The following is a 22,395-nucleotide window of genomic DNA, read 5'->3' on the forward strand; positions in this document are numbered from 1 at the left end:
ATGTGAGGTATATGCATGTATGTGCACGTGTGTGTGTGTGTGTGGGGGGGGTTACATGCATCTATGTGTCTGCACAGAGGGGACGTTGTCATGTGCCCCCTATTGTTCTCTGTCTTACTTTCTTGAGACAACATCTCTCACTACACCTGCTTTCAGCGAGGCTGGCAGCCAGCAAGCTCCAGCAATCCTCCTGTCTCCACTCTGTTTCAGCACTCAGGTAACAGGTGTGTCACAGCAAACTGGGCTACAAGCTTGTCACTTGGGTTCTGGGGACCCAAACTCAGGTCCTCCCACTTGGTTGGCAAGTGCTCTTACCCACTTAGCCATCTCTGCAGCTCCAGACTCTCTCCTTTCTCCTGTTTCAATAACTTTTTTAAAACTTTATTCATTTATTTTGTGTACACTGTCCCTGTCTTCAGACACACCAGAAGAGGGCATCGGATCCCATTACAGGTGGTTGTGAGCCACCATGTGGTTGCTGGGATTTGAACTCAGGACTCTGGAAGAGCAGCCAGTGCTCTTAACCACTGAGCCATCTCTCCAGCCTGTTTCAATTATCTTTAATCCAGTAGCTAAGGAGGTTTGATCTTTTGGAGTGGCTATGCTGCCTTGGTGTTTTCCATATGGCTTGTGTTTTGTGTTGTACTCTGGACACATGTTAGTTTTCGTTTCTCTTCCTGTGTTATTTGGGAGTCTTCTTGTCAGGCCCCACACTCTGGATGCCCTGATCCCCACAGCACTCAGTGAGGAGAAACTAATCTAAGTCACAACAACAGCAGCATCTAACTGTTAAGAATGGAAACATTCTTCAAATCAATTGTCAGCCACCAGTACAGCACCCATCATTAGAAGACAGTATCATTGACATGGAACATGCTATGAAATTAATAAATTGGCTAATAATGAAATTGTTTGTTTTACTTTTTATTGGTTCTTTGTGAGTTTCATATCATGTATCCCAATTCCCCCTCATCTTCCCCTCCTCTCATACCCTCCCTCCCCCTTTGCAACCTCCCCACCAACAGAGAAGAAAACTCTTGTTGTGGAAGCTGTAGGGGAAACCCTACATTGCTTGCAAATGTTCATTATAATGAGTCTTGGTCTGGTACAAGGTCTCCAACTTCTGGATCCTCACTGGGATCCTCCCAGGTACCCTCTTGTTCTGTGTCATGGAGACCCTGTAGTTTTGGATCTGTAGGACTGGTTCTGCACTCACTCCAGCAGTTCATCAATGGGATAGATGTTGGGGTGGTCCAATTCAAAGCCCTGGCTCTGGGCCTGAGGGGTATCTGACCTGGGTAGTTCACAAGCTAACTTCCTGCTCCTGTTCTCACACCCTGGAACACGCTCACCCATAATCCTCACATCCAGGCCCGGCTCTACTGTGTGAGGTACAGGGCCTGCTCTCTGAGTGCTGTGGTGGGTGGGCGCAGGGCCAGCTCTCCCACTCTGATGTCTGCAGGGGCAGCTTTCCTGCCTGTAGATGGTGAGAGGCAAGAGGCAGAGTCGAGAGGGGAGACATCTTCCTCCTGAGCGCTGCAGCTGGTGAGGGACAGGGCCAATTTTACTGCTTTCATGAACCAAGGTCTGGTCTCCCACCTGCCACAGGTAGCAAGGGGTGAGAGGGAGAGAAAGGTATCTCTCCCTCACCCATGTCATCCCATGGGAGACAAGTGGCAGGGCCAGCTGTCTGACATTCATGCCATCTGGCCAGCTTACCCACAACTCCCACAACTCTACTGTGCTAGGTATGTGCGGCCACTCTCCTAAGTACTGCAGATGGTGAGGGGTGAGGTCAGTTCTCCTGCTTTTGTGTCCTGGGGCCAGTTCTCCTATGATAACCAGGTGAGGCGTAGGGCCAGTTCTGCACAACATGACCCTGGGCAGCAGACCAGAGCAGGGAGGTAGGTCTGACCTTTGGTGGTAACAGTCCCTGCTGCTGCAGAACCACAGACCCAGACAAGACTCCAGGTGGCAGCACAGGCCAGGACCCCACCATGGTCCCAGGTGGCATCAACGACTACTCACGTCAGGCTGTTCCTCACTAACCTCCAGTCTCCAGTTCTGCCTCTCTTCATTGTTCCCACATCCTTCTGTTTCTCTTTCCCATCATTTCTCTACCAGTAATTTCCTCCTCTTTGCGGTACCTGGGGTCTCTGACCATCTGGGGTCATTTTTGGAGTTGTCTCGGGAGAACTGTAGCATCATGGTAGCAGGCAGGGGTCATCCCTGGCATGGTCTGTCCCCTCAGACCTGTGCAGGGTTTGACTGATGGCCATGTCAGGCTAGCTCCCTGTCTGGACCCATGGCACTAGGCTGGTAGTCATCTTGGGCTGGCTCCTTGCCCAGGCCACCGAATGGTCCCATGTAGGGCTCGTCTGTCTCAGGCTCACTCCTGCCTCAGGCTGAGATCCCGGGTGACATTCTTCTAGTCTTGTACTTTCTCATGCCAGTCCACGTGGCTCCTGGGTTATGCCACGGGAGCCTGTCCGGACAGGTGATCACCCAGGGAAGGTTAGGCTACTAATCATTCAGAACGCTGAGCGTGGACATAGTCTCTCTCCTCTCTGCCACCTACCGACACACGTGTGACACAGCAGGCACACCTGCATGGCCTCTAGGGGCAGGTTGGTTTTGGTTTTTAAAGATGTGGTCTCAGAAAGTGAAAGATCTGTATGACAAGAACTTCAAGTCTCTGAAGGAAGAAACTGAGGAAGATCTCAGAAGATGGAAAGATCCTCCATGCTCATGGATTGGCAGGATTAATATAGTAAAGATGGCCATCTTGCCAAAAGCAATCTACAGATTCAATGCAATCCCCATCAAAATTCCTACTCAATTCTTTATAGAGATAGAAAGAGCAATTTGCAAATTCATTTGGAATAACGAAAAACCCAGGGTAGCGAAAACTATCCTCAACAATAAAAGAACTTCTGTAAGAATCACCATTCCTGACCTCAAGCAGTATTACAGAAGAATAGTGATAAAAACTGTATGGTATTGGTACAGAGACAGGTAGATAGATCAGTGCAACAGAACTGAAGACCCAGAAATGAACCCACACACCTATGGTCACTTGATCTTTGACAAAGGAGCTAAAACCACCCAATGGAAGAAAGATAGCATTTTCAACAAATGGTGCTGGTTCAACTGGAGGTCAGCATGTAGAAGAATGCAGATTGATCCATGCTTATCACCATGTACAAAGCTTAAGTCCAAGTGGATCAAGGACCTCCACATCAAACCAGATACACTCAAACTAATAGAAGAAAAAGTGGGGAAGAGTCTTGAACACATGGGCACTGGGGAAAATTTCCTGAACAAAACACCAATGGCTTATGCTCTAAGATTAAGAATCGACAAATGGGACCTCATAAAACTGCAAAGCTTCTGTAAAGGCAGAGGACACTGTCATTAGGACAAAACAGCAACCAACAGATTGGGAAAAGATCTTTACCAATCCTACATCTGATAGAGGGCTAATATCCAAAATATACAAAGAACTCAAGAAGTTAGACTCCAGAGAGCCAAGTAACCCTATTAAAAATGGGGTGCAGAGCTAAACAAAACATTCTCAGCTGAGGAATTTCAAATGTCTGAGAAGCACTTAAAGAAATGTTCAATATTCTTATTGATCAGGGAAATGCAAATCAAAACAACCCTGAGATTCTACCTCACACCAGTCAGAATGGCTAAGATAAAAAACCCAGGTAATAGCAGATGGTATCGAGGATGCGGAGAAAGAGAAACACTCCTTTATTGCTGGTGGGACTGCTGGAAATCAGTCTGGCAGTTCCTCAGAAAATTGGAAATAGTTCTACCTGAGGACCCAGCTATACCACTCCTGGGCATATACCCAAAAGATGCTCCAACATAAAATAAGGACACGTGCTCCACTGTGTTCATAGCAGCCTTATTTATAATAGCCAGAAGCTGGAAAGAATGCAGATATCCCTCAACAGAGGAATGGATACAGAGAATGTGGTACATCTACACAACGGAATACTACTCAGCTATCAAAAACAATGATTTCGTGAAATTTTCAGGCAAATAGATGGAACTTGAAAATATCGTCCTGAGTGAGGTAACCCAGTCACAAAAGAACACTCCTGTATGCACTCACTAATAAGTGGATATTAGCTAAAAAGAAGCTCAGATTACCCATGGTACAACTCACAGACCATATGAAACCCAAGAAGAATATCACACCGAAGTGTGGATGCTACAGTCCTCAGTAGGGGGAAGAGAATAATCTCTGGGAAGTAGAGGGAGAGTGGGATCTGGGAAGGAGAGAGGAGGGGGAGGGGAAGCGGGGACAGTTCAGATATGGGAGGAGATGAGGGAGATGTACAGAGGGTCAGGAATTTGAAAGTAGGTATGCAGTGGGGGAGGGAGAACTGAGGGTAGCCATTAGAAAGTCCCAGATGTCAGGGATCCAAGAGATTCCCAGGACCCAACAGGGAGGACTTTAGCCAAAATAACTAACAAAGGGGAAACAGAACCTGTAGAGAGCATACCCAGTGGATAGGATAGGCACGGTTCCCAATTGAGGGATAGGGCCACACACCTACCTCAAAAATATTAATCCAGAATTCCTCCTGTCAAAAGGAAATAGAGGGACAAAGAGTGGAGCAGAGACTGAAGGAAAGGCCATCCAGAGACTTCTCCATCTAGGAGCCCATGCAGACACCAAACCCAGACACTGTTGCTGATGCCAAGAAGCGCTTGCTGACAGGAGCCTGGTATAGCTGTCTCCTGAGATGCTCTGCCAGAGCCTGACCAATACAGATGTGGATACACACAGCCAAACATCAGGGTGCGGGGACCCCAGTGGAGAAGTTCGGGCAAGGCCTGTAGGAGCTGAAGGATTTGCATCCCCATAGGAAGAGCAAAATATTAACCAACCAGACTCCCCAAAGCTCCCAGGGACTAAACCACCAACCAAAGAGTACACAGGGGGTACCCATGGCTTCAGCTGAATATATAGCAGAGGATGGCCTTATCTGGCATCACTGGGAGGGGAGCCCCTTGGTCCTGTGGAGGCCTGATGACCCAGGATGGGGGAACACTAGGCTGCTGAGGCAGGAGTGGAGGTGGGGTGGGGGAGCACCCTCATAGAGGCAGGGGGTAGGGGATAGGGAGTTTGTGGAAGGGAAATTGGAAAGGGGATAACATTTGACATGTAAATAAATAAAATAAGCAATAAAAAAACTGCTTCAGATTTCTTTTCCTAGGTATGGTATTGCAAGACCGTAAGTGCTCAGAGTTTTAATCGATGGAATTCTGATAAGCTATTATTAATCTACCTCTGGTAAGTACTGACTACTATTGTCATAGTCACAAGCTCAAGATTTTAAATTTCCTTTAGTGGTCTTCTAAGTATAGACTTAAAGGTGTTTCTCACTGTGCCAAAAACATCTGTCCAATCTATACACAGCCAATCTTCTGGACAGAGAGAAGAGCGCTCATGGTTTTAACCCCAAATCATTTTGAGCCCCCAAGCTTCTACTATGACACAAAGCTGTGAGTCTACTGCCTTTTCTACAGCGTGGGTTTTAGTACAGATCACAAACAGCAGTACTGCTAAGGTGTCTAAACTTAAGAAGTTCTTGAAAGCTTCAGAGAATCAACTCGAGTCCACCTCTCAATGATAAAATGGACTAAATCCTTCTGTTCATCAGCAGCCTACGTTTTCCTACCTGCTGCCTGTTCCTGGGGGCGGGGGGATCTCTCCCTCTTTCCTTGATTTTAGAATTCCCTCCCCCTACTGCCAGTACCACGGGCCTAAAATTTTCAAATGTACACCCAAGAAAAAGTAATCCCCCTAAACTTAACTTTATCTTCTGCCCCATACACCACTCGTAATCTGTTTCATATCCTTCCGGACCCAGGTGTTCCCCCAAAAGTCTGCATCCTGGGCAGCTTCAGGGAAGCTACCCTAGCTGGCCCAGCCTCACAGACTGCTTCAAATAGGCCTGTACCGTCCTAGCCCCAGTGACCCCACAGCCCGGACAGTTAGTGAAACATTCAGCTCTCCCGGGACTTGACCCGCATCCTAGCTTTCTGGCCCAAAGATGTCAAGACCCCCAGACGGCAGGAAGCAGTCTAAAGAGCATGGCGGCCTAGTTCCTGCCTTGCCATCGCCTTTTCTATTTCCCCACCTTTTAGAAACAAAGGGAGGAATGTCATGAGTCGGGTGCTCTCCCAGCCTGGCCTCAGGGACTCTGCAACCCAGCGTCTATGGTCATCACTAGTTTCCAAACCTTGAAAAGGTTCCAGCCACACCACAGGACTCTGTTCATTCTCTGTTTCCTGTTCTCTCTCCTCCCTCCCTCCCCTCCCTCTCCCCCTGTCTCCCTCCTCCCCCTCCTCCCCCCCTCTCCCCCTTTCCCTCCTCTCTTTTCTGTCTATGTCTCCCTGTGTCTCTGGCTCTCTCTCTCTCATATCTGCACTCTCAGATGGCCTTTCGCTCCCTCTCCCTCCCAGTAAACCTTTTTTGTTGGCGTTTTAAAAAAGCTATTTGGTTCTCACACCTGTACCACCTTCCAACACTTATTCTACCCAACCCCCCAACACAAGGTAGGAGAGAAGAAGGTTAGAGGGGAAAGGGGCCATGGGACTCTTTAGACGACTTCCTGATAATTAGGGGCATGGAGTTACTGGGGACAAGTCCAGTCTTTGTCGTCAGACTATCTCCAACTTCTCTTTGCTCGTGAATCCTTTACAAACCACAGGAGCATCAGCAGCCTCCCCTCCGCTTCCTCCCCTCCTGCCTCCTGCAAAACACCCTGTCTGTCTCTAGGCTCTGGCATTGATTCCCTTTCCAGAGTCCCCAGAATTAAACTGTCTGCAGCTGGCAAAATCATGCCCCTCCCAGACCTCGTAGCTAATGGCCGTAGACAAACTGAAGTGGCCTCGGATCACACACCTAAGATTAAAACAAAAACATATTCACCTAAGTGGGCTTCAGAAGAAACCAAAACTCTCAGCACTCCCCCTTGCCCTAGATCTGTTGCCAGGCGTGACCACTTAGCAGCTCACCTTGGTCTGGTCCCAACCCTCCAAAGTACCTTCCACTAATCCTAACACTGTTTTAGTTAGGGATTCTTTGCTGTGAAGGGTCACCATGACTACGGCAAGTCTTATAAAGGAAAAATGTTTCACTGGGGCTGGCTTACAGTTCAGAGATTTAGTTCATTATCATGGCGGGGGAAACACGGTGGCGTGCAGGCACACGCGGTGCTGAGAGACAGCTGAGAGTTCTACATCTGGATCTGTAGGGGGCAGATAGAGACAGTGACACTTCCTGGACCTAGCTTGAGCATCGGAATCCCGGAAGCCAGGGGTAGGGGAATGGGGGGGCAGAGGGGTAGGGAGAGGGGGGAGGTGGGGGTGGTGGGAGGGGCAGTGACTCACTTCCTCCAACAAGGCCACACCTCCTAATAGTGCCACTTCCTCCAGGTCTATGGGGGCCATTTTTATTCAAATCACCATACTGACTTAGGGAAAGACAGCTCCTGAGCATAAATCTCTGACTCTCACAAATCTGCCATGGCCCAAGCTCCCACTAAGTGAAGAAATACAATAAATCAAAATGGAAACAAATCTCTCCCTGCCATGCCTCATGTATGTGTGTATCCCTGGGGATAGAAGCCAGTTCCTTGAAAATGCAAGGATCTACCACTGAGTATTAGTATTACATGTATATGGTGTACGTGAAGCTGTGTGTGTGTGTGTGTGTGTGTGGTGTGACAAGAGTTTACGAGTGGAGGTCAGATAACACTGACATCACTTCTCTCTCTCCACATTTATCAGTGTTACAGGGATGGAACTCAGGCTGTCAGGTTTGCTCAACAAACACCTTTCTCTTCTGGCCTTGTTGGGAACAAGCAAAATGACCTTGTTCTAAATGCTGACATTTTCTCTTCAGACTCAGTTTAATCCTAGAGGGAACCTAAGTTCAAGGTCCCAGGCTCTCGGGGAGCTGGGGACTTCCCTACAGCTGAACAGCTTCTGTTGTAAACAGCCGTCTCAAGGACAACTTGTAAGGAGACCCTTGTCTGAGTCCAGCCGTCTCAAGGACAACTTCGTTCTGGCAGGGTCAAACAAGTTCATGTTCCCAGGACTAGGGAACAACACTAGGCTGACTGGTGGAAATGTAGCAATAACTTGACACATATGTTTAAGATTTGTGAGCTTAAATATTCTGAGATAGCCTGGTCTCTTGCAGATCAGCTCCTGAGTCTGTTCTGTGGTCCTGATCAATCGGTAGCATCTTGATTACAATGAATTTTTGTCATCTGTATTGACCTGATGTGAGTTACGTTGAATTTAAGTGGACCCCATAGCACCCTGAGGAACTATCTTGCAAACACCCCATAAGTCTGTTTTTATGGAGGCCTAATGTTTTAGTTAGGGTCTTACTGTTGTGAACAGACACCATGACCAGGGCAAGTCTTATAAAGGACAACATTTAATTGGGGCTGGCTTGTAGGTTCAGAGGTTCAGTCCATTATCATCAAGGCAGGAGCATGGCAGCATCCAGGCAGGCATGGTGCAGGAGGAGCTGAGAGTTCTACATCTTCATCTGAAGGCTGCTAGCAGAAGACTGGCTTCCAGGCAGCTAGGATGAGGGTCTTAAAGCCCACACCCACAGTGACATGCCTACTCCAACAGCCATACCTCCAAATAGTGCCTCTCCCTGGGCCGAGCATATACAAACCATCACACCTAGTTAGGAGTTTCACAAGTAATAATAGAATAAATACACTGCAGAGCTGGCTCAGTGGCTCCGAGCGTGTACTGCTTTTGTGGAGGACCCGTGTAGTTTCCAGCACCCACTTCAAACCACTTATAATCACTTTGACTCCATTCACACGCCCTGCAAACACAAACACACACACACACACACACACACACACACACACACACACACACACGCACACACGCACACACACACACACACACACACACACAATCTTTTAAAAAGTTGATCGTGGGTCCCGCTCACGCCGCTGCTGTATGCTGACCAGCTGCTCTAAGTCCTGGTCCTGAGCTTTCCACTGCTGACTCCACGACTGTGGCTCTGCCCTCTCCACCTCATGAAGCGCCTGGCCCTGTTTGTTTTGGGTGGGCCTGGTGTAGACAAGGGGACCCAATGCACGTGCATTGCCGAGAAATATGGCTAAAAACACCTTTCTGTAGGATAGCTTCTTCCTGATGAAAGGAAGAATGCAGATTCACAGTATGGTGAACTTTTTATTGAAAAGTACATTAGGGGTTGGGGATTTAGCTCAGTGTTAGAGCGCTTGCCTAGCAAGCACAAGGCCCTGGGTTCGATCCCCAGCTCCGAAAAAAAAAGAAAAGAAAAAAAAAAGAAAAGTACATTAAAGAAGGAAAGATTGTACCAGTTGAGATGACCATCGGCTTATTAAAGAGGGAAATGGACCCAACAGTGGCTGCCAATGCTCAGAAGAATAAATTCTTGATGGATGGATTTCCAAGAAATCAAGACGACCTTCAGGGTTGGAACAAGGCCATGGATGGGAAAGCAGATGTATCTTTTGTTCTGTTTTTTTACTGTAATAATGAGATCTGTATTGAACGATGTCTTGAAAGGGGGGAAAAGGTAGGAATGATGACAACAGAGTTTGGAAAAGAGAATTCAGACGTTTCTTGAATCAACAAAACCAACTATTGACTTATAAGAATTGGGGAAAATCAAGAAAATAGATGCTGATGAGTCTGTCGATGAAGTTTTTGGTGAGGTCGTGAAGATTTTTGACAAAGAAGGCTAACTAACCCTGAAAACATCTTTGAAATCATGCTTGAACATTGCTTTGACAGTTGCTATCACAGCCCCCTTTCAAGGTAGTTTTAATCTTTCAAAATTTACATCTCAATTAACATCTAGAAATATATTGTAAGACAAATTAAATTAGTTTTTTTTTTAAATTTGTGGTCACAGTGCACAGTGAACTCAGGTTTAAATCATCTTAGGAGTTATGGTGCTCACAAAATAAAGAAGGGCATCCACTAACTCTTGTTCATGCTAAAAGACTATCTCTCCCTCTTCTGTCTGTGCCTTCTGGGAGCCATATTTTTATATTGTATTGTAATTGCAATGTGTTGGGATTTGGGATTTCCACTTCCCCTTGCTGCGGATTTAAAATTTCCAACCTGCTAAGTGAACTTGTGGACCAAATTTAAAGGAACTTTATGTGTAACTGGTTCTTGTTCCCGGTGTTTAGTAAACAAACTCATAAAATGGATTCCTAGCAGTGACTGACCATTTCCTGTTGAAGGTTGAAACTTAGAGATTGATTTATTGCAGCTTGTGCAAAGGTGTGTGACATAGTCTTTGTTGCCAAGGTTTGAGTCAGGGGACAGTGGCTTCAGAGTCAGGGCAAGATTGTCAGTTTTCTTCTGACATAATCTGTGGGGCAAGGGCCACACAGAGTGGCTTGTGTTCCTGTGCTCTGTGACTCAGGGCCAGTCATCATTCAACTGATGTTAGCGTAGTTCCTAGAAGTAGACCCTTGACACACAGACACTAGTTTATGCTAATTTGATTCGGTTCTTGTTTTATAAGACCTTTAATAATAGGTCAAGAGTGTTTTGTTTGTTTGTTTCTTAGACTAAACAGAGAGTTAGAATAAATTAGACAGAGCAATCTAATGGTTAAAATTCCCATCTGTATTTTATTTCCTGGGTTATGTTTTCCATAGTTACTTATTTTAAAGGATTTTAAAAGAAATCTTGCACTTTGGTCAGGTAAATAATCAACATATGTTATAAATGTTTGATTCCCTTCCTGCTTGCATTTTTCAATAAAGTTCAAAAGCCCAGAAAAAAAAAAGTTGATTGTGAATTGTGTTCTTATTTGAAATACTTTCTAACACAGTGCTAAATACTTTTCAAATGAGCCTCTCAGGTTTAGGGATGCTGGTTCTTCCTTTGCTCGTTCTTTAGCAGCTTACAATAGACACTGTTATCCTGGCGCACAACTGCGATTTTGCATGCGGAGAACTGTGAGCAGATATGAACACCTGCAGACAACAGATGAGTTATTCAGACTCTGAGACATCAGGACTCACAGGATCCTTTACTAGGAGGAAGTAGAGTCTACACAGGAATAAATTTGAACCCTGAAAGTTGAGATGATAGGGTCCCAGACTGAGAGGGGGTCAAAGGTCGAAGGTCATGACTTCTGAGGAGAAGCTGCGTTTGTGGGAAGGGAATAAGCAGATTCTGGTTTGGGAATAGCCAAAGTCTCAGTAGCTAAGACTTGGCCGCTGGCAGCCAATCCAGAGCAAGTGCTGGGCTCACGGGAAGAAAGCCTCAGATTAGGAGCCAAGACCTGGAGTTTCTTCCAGCTCATCCTTGTCATACCCAGGATTACAGTCCTGCAAGACACAAGGACAAGGATGGACACGCTCGGCTCCAGTCACCCTAGGAAACAGATCGTTCAGCTAATGGAAGGGGGATGGGATCCCTTCCACATCCTCTGGCAAACAGGGACACCAGACGAGGTGTGAGGGTTCCTGTCCCTCAGACTGCATACCCCTGTGGGGAAATCATAGGAGACAGTCACTTGGATGTCTGTCTCCCTAGGGACAACCCTGCCCCCTTCTTCTGTCGCCTGCTTGGGTGCTGGGTTCAGGGTGACCATGCCTTCTGATTGCCACTTTATACCTGTTGCTTCAGTGAGGTGACCATGGCAGGCCTCGTGTCCTCCTCTGGATTAGTCTGGGCTGGGCGCTCCCTACTCCTGTTAACTTTGCGCTCCCGTGACTCACCTCAGACTTGCAGGTTCCCTCTGCCTACTGCCTCCCTGCATTCCCTCTATTCCAGGTCCTTCTGTTTTCACCTCCGGGACTGCCCGGGTCTTGGAAAGGACCAATGCTCAGATGGCTGATTAGGCTTAGTAATAATAAAGGTTGGGGACCTATGGCACTTACTGTGTTTCTTTGTGCAAATGGATGTACAGATATCTTTAGATAGGAAGTTGTTGGTGTTCCCTTGGCAACCACCATAGATGAATTGGGTACAGAGGTCAGTCTTTTCGTTATACCACCAGCGTGGAAAGTAGGCCAAGCAGGGGCCAGCATCCTGTGGCAGACTGCATATGTCTGTGGGGAAATCATAGGAGACAGATACTTGGATGCCTGTGTCCCTAGGGGACAACCCCACCCCCTTCTTCTGTCCATTGCTCTTTTTGTCTAGCTCAGAGCTGTGCTCCCAGTTCAGTGAGGACTGTGACCAGTCCCTGGAACCTCTTTGGTCTCAGGTTTCTCATCTGCAGGATGATAACACAACGTGCCCCCTTGCTTGTTGTGCAGGAGCAGATGCAGCCACTGCACGCAGCTCTGTCGTTGCTTCTTCTCAGCATCGAAACGATGACAGGTTGATGATTTTGCCTCACAAATGTTCCTGCTTTCTTTCTTTTTGCAAGGAATGGTGTCCCCCTCAATTCAAACCTCTCCAGTCTAGTGGATGTCAGGTTCCAGAGTAATTGATCCACTAACTCATGACAAAGTTGTCCCAAACCCCAAATCCCACATCCTCCCTCTCAACAGCTTCTCTCGTCTGATGCTCCTAACACTCATCCTTTCCAAATCGTGCCTGAAAGTCACCATGGCCTCCTGTCTCCATGTCCTCCTGTCACTATGGCCTCCTGTCACCGTGTCCCCCTGTCACCATGGCCTCCTGTCTCCATGGCCTCCTGTCACCATGTCCTCCTGTCACCATGTCCTCCTGTCTCCATGTCCTCCTGTCTCCATGTCCTCCTGTCTCCATGTCCTCCTGTCTCCATGTCCTCCTGTCTCCATGTCCTCCTGTCTCCATGTCCTCCTGTCTCCATGTCCTCCTGTCTCCATGTCCTCCTGTCTCCATGTCCTCCTGTCTCCATGTCCTCCTGTCTCCATGTCCTCCTGTCCATGGCCTCCTGTCACCATGTCCTCCTGTCACCATGTCCTCCTGTCTCCATGCCTCCTGTCTCCATGGCCTCCTGTCTCCATGTCCTCCTGTCACCATGGCCTCCTGTCACCATGTCCTCCTGTCATGTCCTCCTGTCACCATGTCCTCCTGTCACCATGGCCTCCTGTCTCCATGGCCTCCTGTCTCCATGTCCTCCTGTCTCCATGTCCTCCTGTCACCATGGCCTCCTGTCTCCATGGCCTCCTGTCTCCATGGCCTCCTCCTGTCTCCATGTCCTCCTGTCTCCATGTCCTCCTGTCTCCATGGCCTCCTGTCTCCATGGCCTCCTGTCTCCATGTCCTCCTGTCTCCATGTCCTCCTGTCTCCATGTCCTCCTGTCACCATGTCCTCCTGTCACCATGTCCTCCTGTCTCCATGTCCTCCTGTCACCATGTCCCCCTGTCTCCATGTCCTCCTGTCACCATGTCCCCTGTCTCCATGTCCTCCCTGTCTCCATGGCCTCCTGTCCCATGTCCCCCTGTCTCCATGTCCCCTGTCCCATGTCCCCTGTCTCCATGTCCCCCCTGTCCCATGTCCTCCTGTCTCCATGTCCCCCTGTCTCCATGTCCTCCTGTCTCCTGTCCCCCTCTCCATGTCCTCCTGTCACCATGTCCCATGTCCTGTCTCCATGTCCTCCTGTCTCCATGTCCTCCTGTCTCCATGTCCTCCTGTCACCATGTCCTCCTGTCTCCATGTCCTCCTGTCCCCCTGTCACCATGTCCCTCCTGTCTCCATGTCCTCCCTGTCTCCATGGCCTCCTGTCTCCCATGTCCCCTGTCTCCATGTCCCCTGTCTCCATGTCCCCTGTCTCCATGTCCTCCCTCCCCTGTCACCATGGCCTCCTGTCCATGTCCTCCTGTCTCCCATGTCCTCCTGTCTCCATGTCCTGTCCCATGGCCTCCTGTCCCATGTCCTCCTGTCTCCATGTCCTCCTGTCTCCATGGCCTCCTGCCTCCATGTCCTCTTGTCCTCCTGTCTCCATGTCCTCCTGTCTCCATGGCCTCCTGTCTCCATGTCCTCCTGTCTCCATGGCCTCCTGTCTCCATGTCCTCCTGTCTCCATGTCCTCCTGTCTCCATGTCCTCCTGTCTCCATGTCCTCCTGTCTCCATGTCCTCCTGTCTCCATGGCCTCCTGTCTCCATGTCCTCCTGTCTCCATGGCCTCCTGTCACCATGTCCTCCTGTCTCCATGGCCTCCTGTCTCCATGGCCTCCTGTCTCCATGTCCCCCTGTCCCATGGCCTCCTGTCTCCATGGTCCCATCCTGTCTCCATGGCCTCCCTGTCACCATGTCCCCTGTCTCTCCATGTCCCCTGTCTCCATGTCTCCCTGTCACCATGTCCCCTGTCTCCATGTCCCCTCCTGTCTCCTCCTGTCTCCATGTCCTCCTGTCTCCATGTCCTGTCTCCATGGCCTCCTGTCTCCATGTCCTCCTGTCTGTCCTCCTGTCTCCATGTCCTCCTGTCACCATGTCCTCCTGTCACCATGTCCTCCTGTCCCCATGTCTCTGTCCCACATGTCCCCTGTCCCATGTCCCCTGTCTCCATGTCCCCTGTCCCATGTCCCCCTGTCTCCATGTCCCCTGTCTCCATGTCCTCCCTGTCCCATGGGCCTCCTGTCTCCATGGCCTCCTGTCTCCATGGCCTCCTGTCACCATGTCCTCCTGTCTCCATGTCCTCCTGTCACCATGTCCTCCTGTCTCCACCATGTCACCATGTCCTCCTGTCTGGCCTCCTGTCTCCATGTCCTCCTGTCTCCATGTCCTCCTGTCACCATCTCCTCCTGTCTCCATGTCCTCCTGTCTCCATGTCCTCCTGTCTCCATGGCCTCCTGTCTCCATGTCCTCCTGTCTCCATGTCCTCCTGTCTCCATGTCCTCCTGTCTCCATGTCCTCCTGTCACCATGTCCTCCTGTCACCATGTCCTCCTGTCTCCATGTCCTCCTGTCTCCATGTCCCCCTGTCTCCATGTCCCCCTGTCCCATGTCCTCCTGTCACCATGTCCTCCTGTCTCCATGTCCTCCTGTCTCCCATGTCCTCCTGTCTCCATGTCCTCCTGTCATCATGTCCTCCTGTCACCATGTCCTCCTCTCACCATGTCCTCCTGTCTCCATGGCCTCCTGTCTCCATGTCCCCCTGTCTCCATGTCCTCCTATCTCCATGGCCTCCTGTCTCCATGTCCTCCTGTCACCATGTCCTCCTGTCTCCATGTCCTCCTGTCACCATGGCCTGTCACCATGGCCTCCTGTCTCCATGTCCTCCTGTCTCCCCTCCTGTCTCCATGTCCTCCTGTCTCCATGTCCCCCTGTCTCCATGGCCTCCTGTCTCCATGTCCTCCTGTCTCCATGGCCTCCTGTCTCCATGTCCATGTCTCCATGGCCTGTCACCATGGCCTCCCATGTCCTCCTGTCACCATGTCCTCCTGTCTCCATGTCCTCCTGTCTCCCATGTCCCCCTGTCCCTGTCACCATGGCCTCCTGTCTCCATGGCCCCTGTCTCCATGTCCCCTGTCTCCATGTCCTCCTGTCTCCATGGCCTGTCTCCATGTCCCCCTGTCTCCATGTCCCCCTGTCTCCATGTCCCCCTGTCTCCATGTCCCCCTGTCTCCATGTCCTCCTGTCTCCATGTCCATGGCCTCCTGTCACCATGGCCTCCTGTCACCATGTCCTCCTGTCACCATGTCCTCCTGTCTCCATGTCCTCCTGTCTCCATGTCCCCTGTCTCCATGTCCCCTTGTAACCTCCATGTCCTCCTGTCAATGTCCTCCTGTCTCCATGTCCCCCTGTCTCCATGGCCTCCCATCTACATGTCCATGGCCTCCTGTCATGATATCCTGTCACCATGTCCCCCTGGCTCCATGTCCCCCTGTCTCCATGGCAGGTGTCTCCATGTCCCTTCCCATGTCCCCTGTCCCATGAGCTATGTCTCCATGGAAGTCTTCCAATGTCTCCATGGCCTCCTGTCACCAGGTGTCTCCATGTCCCCTGTCTCCATATCCTAGCTCCCCCCCCCCTGTCTTGTCCCCTGTCTCCATGTTCCATGTCCTCCTTTCTCCATGTCCTCCTGTGTGCTTTTCCTGTCCCCATGTCCTCCTGTCCCCCCCCCCCTGCAGATTTATCCTGTCACCATGTCCTCCTGTCCCATTTTCCTGATGGCTCCCTCCTGTCTCCATGTCCTCCATGCCCTTGTCCTCCTGTCTCCATGGGCTCCTCCTGTCTCCATTTCTGATGTCCCCTTCTCCATTCCTGTCCAAGAATGGATGGTTCTGGAACCTGTCAACATTCTCCTGTCACCATCCAGGGAAAAATGTCCCCTGTCCCAGAGATCCCCTGTCTAAAGTATTTAATGGACAACTGATTTTACACACCTGTCTCCATTAAATCCTGTTGACCCCACAATGTCCTTAGTCCTCCTATTAAAGTGCTGTCACCCCTCCTGTCTCCATGGGTGTGGAATTCCTGTCCTCCCACATCTGGCCTCTGTAGAGTTCTCCTTCTCCATGCAATTAGGGAAGATGAGGCCCTGTCTCCATGTCCTCCTGTCACCATGGCCTCCTGATGTCCTCCTGTCACCATGTCCTCCTGTCACCCAGGCCTCCTGTGGGCCTCCATCCCCATGGCCTCCTGGGATGTTCCTGTCAACATGTCCCCCTGGGTGTCCCCCCTCCATGTCCTCCTGTCACCAGTGGCACATTTAGGTCAATCCTCCTGTCAGCACGAGCTCCTGCTGTCCCCTGCAGGAGAATGTCAAAGTCCCCTGAGATCCTGTCACCATGTCTCCCTGTTCCATGTCCCCTGTCCCATGATTCCCTCATTCAACAAACCAGAATCCACCATGTTCCATGACCAGAGCCAGGGTTGTCACATGTCCCCCTGTCATCATGTTTCCCCAAGGCCCTCCCAGCTCCCCTCCCTCCATCCAGCCTCCTGTCCCATGTCCACTTGGCAGCCTTTCCAGGCCTGATCATGGCCCCTAAAACCAGGGCCTCCTGTCTTCCCATGAGCACCTTCTCCACATGGGTGTCCTCCTGTCAAGCTCCTGTCACTGCTTTCTCCCTTGTCCCCTGTATGGCCCCTGCTCCCATGTCCCCCTGCGTGCAAACCACCCTCCAGTTCCCCCCTGTTCTGTGTGCCTCTCCCAGGAGTCCCCCATGTCCTTTCCTGCCCACAGTGAGTGGGTCTCCATGTCCCCTGTCAGCACCCCTCAGGGCCCCCTGTGTCCATGTAAGGAGCACCCCAAATACTTGTCTGACTGGTAAAATTGGGTGGATAATTTTGATGGTCTTTTTGTAGGACTCCAAGGATGTGACAGAGAGACCTCTGTCACAGGAGGCCAGAGGTCCCTATCAGAGTCAGACAGAGGCCTGGACAAACAAACCAGGAGACACCACACCCTGTCCCATGCTACCCCACACCTGCCCCATGCTACACCCACACCTGCCCCATGCCTGTCACACACACCTGCCCCTGTCTCCATGTCCTCCCTGTCCCCATGGCCTCCTGTCACCCACACCTGCCCCCCATGACACACCCACACCTGCCCCATGACACACACCCTGCCCCATGTCACACACACACCTGCCCCATGTCCTACACCTCCTGTCATGGCCTCCTGTCCCATATTTACACATGCCTCATGCCCTGTTACACACACACCTGCCCCACACACATCTACATTTACACACCTGCCCCATCTACCATGTGTGTCACACTACACCCTGCCCCATGATTCTGTCACCACACACACACCTGCCCCATGATCCCCCACACCTGCCCCATGGCTGTTACCTGGCACCTGCCCATGCCCACACACCTGCCCATTTGCACACACACACCTGCCCCATGTTACACACACACTGCCCCATGTGTGTTCTCATTATCCCGCACTTGGGAGGCTGAGGCCTGCCCCATGATGTCACCCACACCTGCCCCAGACATGCAGCCACACACCACACTCCCCCATGATTTTTCACCCACACCTGGGATGCCCCCATGGGTTTGTCACCCACACCCGCCCCCATGAACCTGACACACACACTGAGCCTTGGCCCCATGCTACACACACACCTGCCCCATGATACACACACACACACCCTGCCCCATGTGCCTACACACACACCTGCCCCATGTTACACCCACCCCAAATGCCCCTGATGTACACACACACCTGCCCCAGGAGAATACACACACACCTGCCCCATGATACACCACACACCTGCCCCTCCCAGCCATGCTACACACACCTTGGCAGCATGCCCCATGGGTCTTCCCATGACACACACCTGCCCCATGCTACACACACCTGCCCCATGTTATACACATCTGCCCCCTCCGATGTTACATCAACACCTGCCCCATGTTACACCCACACCTGCCCCATGTTACACACACACCTGCCCCATGTTACACACACACCTGCCCCATGTTACACCCACACCTGCCCCATGCTACACCCACACCTGCCCCATGATACACACACACACGCGCCCCGTGATACACACACCCCTCCCCCATGATACACACACACCTCCCCCATGCTACACACACACTTGCCCCATGTTATACACACATCTGCCCCATGTTACATCAACACCTGCCCCATGTTACACCCACACCTGCCCCATGCTACACACACACCTGCCCCATGTTACACACACACCTGCCCCATGTTACACACACACCTGCCCCATGTACACACACACCTGCCCCATGATACACACACACCTGCCCCATGTTACACCCACACCTGCCCCATGCTACACACACACCTGCCCCATGATACACACACACCTGCCCCACATTACACACACACCTGCCCCATGTTATACATAGACCTGCCCCATGTTACACCCACATCTGCCCCATGTTACACCCACACCCGCCCCATGTTATACATATACCTGCCTCATGTTACACACTCAACTGCCTTATGTTACACACACATCTGCCTCATGATATCATACAGCCGGACATCAACAGGTGTTGGATGAGTCTTTTATAGCTACTGGGCATCTCAGTACAGTACCACAGAGCAGCCAAGGGATCAAATGATCCAGTACCTCTCTCCATCTTATGAAAGAGAAAACTGAGTCCAAAATGGAAAATCCAGGGCTGGGTCAATGTCTTACTTTTTAATTTTTTTTTTTTCGAGCTGGGGACCGAACCCAGGGCCTTGTGCTACTGGCTAGGCAGCTCTACCACTGAGCTAAATCCCCAACCCCAATGTCTTACTTTTAAGAGCACTTCCTGTCCTTCCAGAGGACCTGGGTTCAGTTCCTAGCATCCACATGGCCGCTCACAACCATTTGTATTACCAATTTTAGAACATATGATGCCCTCTTCTCTCCTCCATAGGAACTGTATGGACGTGGTGTATACGGTGTTCATGCAGGTAAACATTTATACACAGAAAACGATCATTTTTAAAAGAAAAAGTGATATTGTTCGCTTCAGATATTTGAATGGAAGAAAAATGACCAAGGACACTCTCCCCGCCCAGTGATGCCATCACTCAGATACCATGAGACTCTGGGTCACACACGAAACCTCGGTGACCCAGAAGGCTCGCCAGTGCCAGAGCAGGAGGGCAGGAGCAGGGGCCGAGACAGGTACCTTCGTTGAGGTCCAAGCATTTCTTCCCACAGGCGAACAGGCAGCACCTTTGCTCTTCTGGGCACTGTTTGTGTCGTGAACACTGGCTTCTTTCTTCAAAGTCACACTTTATTTTATATTTTGGACATATTTCTATAGGAGGAGAATATGTGGTCCTGTGAGGTGTTGAAGGAGATACTGTTCTTCCTTCCCAGTCCCAGGGCACCCCCACAGAGTTCAGAAAGCCTATTTGTCCCTCACCTGTCACTAGGAGAAGGCAATCCTCAGCAGCTCAGGGTTTCACAACACTGGCCACATCTCCAACCGTAATGACTCTGGCATCTAATTTCTAGTAACTTCTCTATCCCTCTCTCTACAACCTGTAAGATTCCCCGGAGGGACCCGCCCCTTTGGGATCGTTGTGAGCGTTTGGTTTTGTCCTTGGTTGGCCCCATGTGTCTCTCAATGTTTGCTGAGATTGTCGCTTTGAAGGTTAATGTGACAACATTTGAAAAACCTTGGTCAAGGTGTGTGGATTAAAATGAGCAGTGATTCATACCGAGGAAGTACTTCTGGGACACAGTGAGGCATACCGAGGAAGTACTTCCGGGGCACAGTGATTCATACTGAGGAAGTGCTTCCGGGGCACTTGGCCATTCCCCTCACTCCTCAGTACACAATTATGGGTAGGCCTGGTCAGTGTTGCCTGCACAGAACAGAGGACCCAGAGCATGGGGAGGCTCCATGGACTTATGCAGAGTCACACAGCTCCTGAAGAATGGACCCAGAATTTGCACCTGTCACGTGACCTCCTAAGCACCCACTTTCTGCTGCTGCCTTCTAGTGCTCAGAATCTCCATGCTCCATCACCCTAAGGGACTCCTGCTCTTTAGCACACAGGGAAGGTCTCTGTGACACAGGAAAGCTTTGGGGAGCTGCAGTGGGCAGGTTTTGGAGCGGATGGGGTGGTCCTAGGAATCGCTGGTCCTTCAGTGGAAATCCCTTTGGCTATTTAATCCTCAAGGTCCATTTAATGTGCACTAGTCCCAGCACCTCCATGAAGAATTCTTTATAACAGTGGGGAGCCAACCACCACAGACCGAGGACCTGTGTTCAGCCAGGCCATCTTTCCAGGATATGGAGAAACCCTGACTCCAAACATCACCCCACCCAGGATCCCAGGCAAGGTGAGGGAGACACTGTCACCTGCAGTGTGCATTTGTTCTCTAACCCCATCACGTTTCCTCTCTCCATGCTAAGACCTGGACCCAGTACTTACTGAAAAATAACCCCTCTGTCAGCTCAGGTTTCTGGATGCTCCACAGGAAGATGAGGGGGACCAGGAATGGCAGAAGCGCCCAGTGTCTCATTTTAGGAAGCTGTAACCTGTTGGCAGGCATTGAACCAGGAGGGGCTGGTCTGCGGCTCTGGCCTCTGCTCTGTGTCCCAACAGTCCAGGAAGCAGCTCTGGACTTGAGCCAGCTACGTTCCCTCCCCAGAGGCCATCAGTGGACGAGCTGTACCCCTGGTGCAAACTGTGGGGGAAGGGAGCTGCCATGCTGGTCTGAGCCTCTGTGAGCGATGGTTCTTGGGCTGTGGCTTACTAGGGAGAGGGGCAGAATTGCTTGGGGTCTTCTAGAATCTCATAGCAAAGCTGTATGAATTCCAGAACCTTCCTCTTCCCCGGGGCAAATGGGGATTTGGAAATACCTTGCTCCTTTTCTTTGTGATTCCTCTCCTCTTTTTTTCCCCCCTCCAGACCTCCTTTCTCCTCCATTCTTTTCTCCCTTTTCTTCTTTCTTCCTTCCCTCTTCCTCTTTCCTTTCTGCTCTCCACTCCTCGTTTTTTCTTGAGGCAGGGTCTCCTCTCTCCCAGGCTGGTCTCAGACTTGCTACACAGTAGAAGTTACTGATCCATCCACACCCACCTGCTCTGTACCCGGATCACAGGTCTGCATCGCCTCCCCCAGTGTACGTGGGGCTGGGGGTGGAATCAGGGCTTCACACACGCTGTGCAAGCAATGGACCGATTGAGCTGTGTACACACCGTCCCGGCCACTGATTCTCCTCATCTCTAATTATCTGTGGATTTGAACCCGTGCCTCCCCTTTCTCCTTTTCAATGTCTCTGTCTCGGTCTCTTTCTCCTTCAACTCCCTGTGGATGTTCCCTCTCTTGTCTTTGGCCCAGACTTCATCTAAGTCACCCCTGAGGGTAGAGACTGTCAGGTGGGCATGAACCCGCCATTCCCAGTGAGCATCAGGCCAGGAGATGGCACCTCTAAGGCAGGAGAGAGAGGGAAGCTGAGAGCCTCTGTTCCAAGTGCAGGTTAGCAGGGGCCACGAGAAGCCATGGCTCAGTGAGCTGCAGGAGGGACTGAAAGTGTCTCTCTGATTGCTCTGGAATATTCCCTCAGCTTAAATCCTGAAGCATTAGTGAGGGAGCGAGTGCAGTGTGGACACAATGTGAGCCGTGCGAGGGTAAACTGAGGCAAGGACTGCTGGCTGCAGCCACGTGTATACACTTGATTCACCCATCTGCAGCTACAAGAGACAATTGCACGGGCGGGCATCCACTTTGAGGAACTGTGCTTGATTTCCTTCAGATAACATCACCATTAACATCGACCATTTTCAGGGCAACAGTTTCAGTTTTGTAGCACATTCACGAGATCCTGCATCATATCTGCTGTTTCTGAAATGTTATTTATCTCCCCAGCTGTAAACCCTGTTTCCTGAGCAATCACTTTCTAGTCTCCTCCAACCCACTCCAGCCCCTGAGACTGCTTCCCACCCTGTAGATTTCCCTGCTGCCCCTTTCTTTGCCTGTGCTG

The 22,395-nt window shown here is 50.5% G+C and overlaps 1 protein-coding gene and 2 pseudogenes across 1 annotated transcript; 1 reads left to right on the forward strand and 2 right to left on the reverse strand.

Moving 5' to 3' along the window:
- Positions 1 to 2,511: 2,511 nt before the first annotated feature.
- Positions 2,512 to 2,628, reverse strand: LOC116902581 (annotated as a pseudogene).
- A 6,458-nt stretch (positions 2,629 to 9,086) lies between these two features.
- LOC116900778 lies at positions 9,087 to 9,797 on the forward strand (annotated as a pseudogene).
- Positions 9,798 to 10,720: 923 nt separating this feature from the next.
- LOC116900779 (WAP four-disulfide core domain protein 6B-like) lies at positions 10,721 to 20,964 on the reverse strand. The gene is made up of 4 exons (XM_032902488.1): positions 20,844 to 20,964; positions 19,586 to 19,717; positions 11,961 to 12,131; positions 10,721 to 11,048 (listed from the first exon to the last, which is right to left on the reverse strand). The coding sequence occupies exons 1-4, from the start codon at positions 20,962 to 20,964 to the stop codon at positions 10,936 to 10,938; spliced, it is 537 nt and encodes a 178-aa protein (XP_032758379.1). The 3' UTR covers positions 10,721 to 10,935.
- Between the last annotated feature and the right edge of the window lie 1,431 nt (positions 20,965 to 22,395).

The sequence above is a fragment of the Rattus rattus genome, chromosome 5 (genome assembly GCF_011064425.1).
Source record: "Rattus rattus isolate New Zealand chromosome 5, Rrattus_CSIRO_v1, whole genome shotgun sequence".
Taxonomy (NCBI): Eukaryota; Metazoa; Chordata; class Mammalia; order Rodentia; family Muridae; genus Rattus; species Rattus rattus.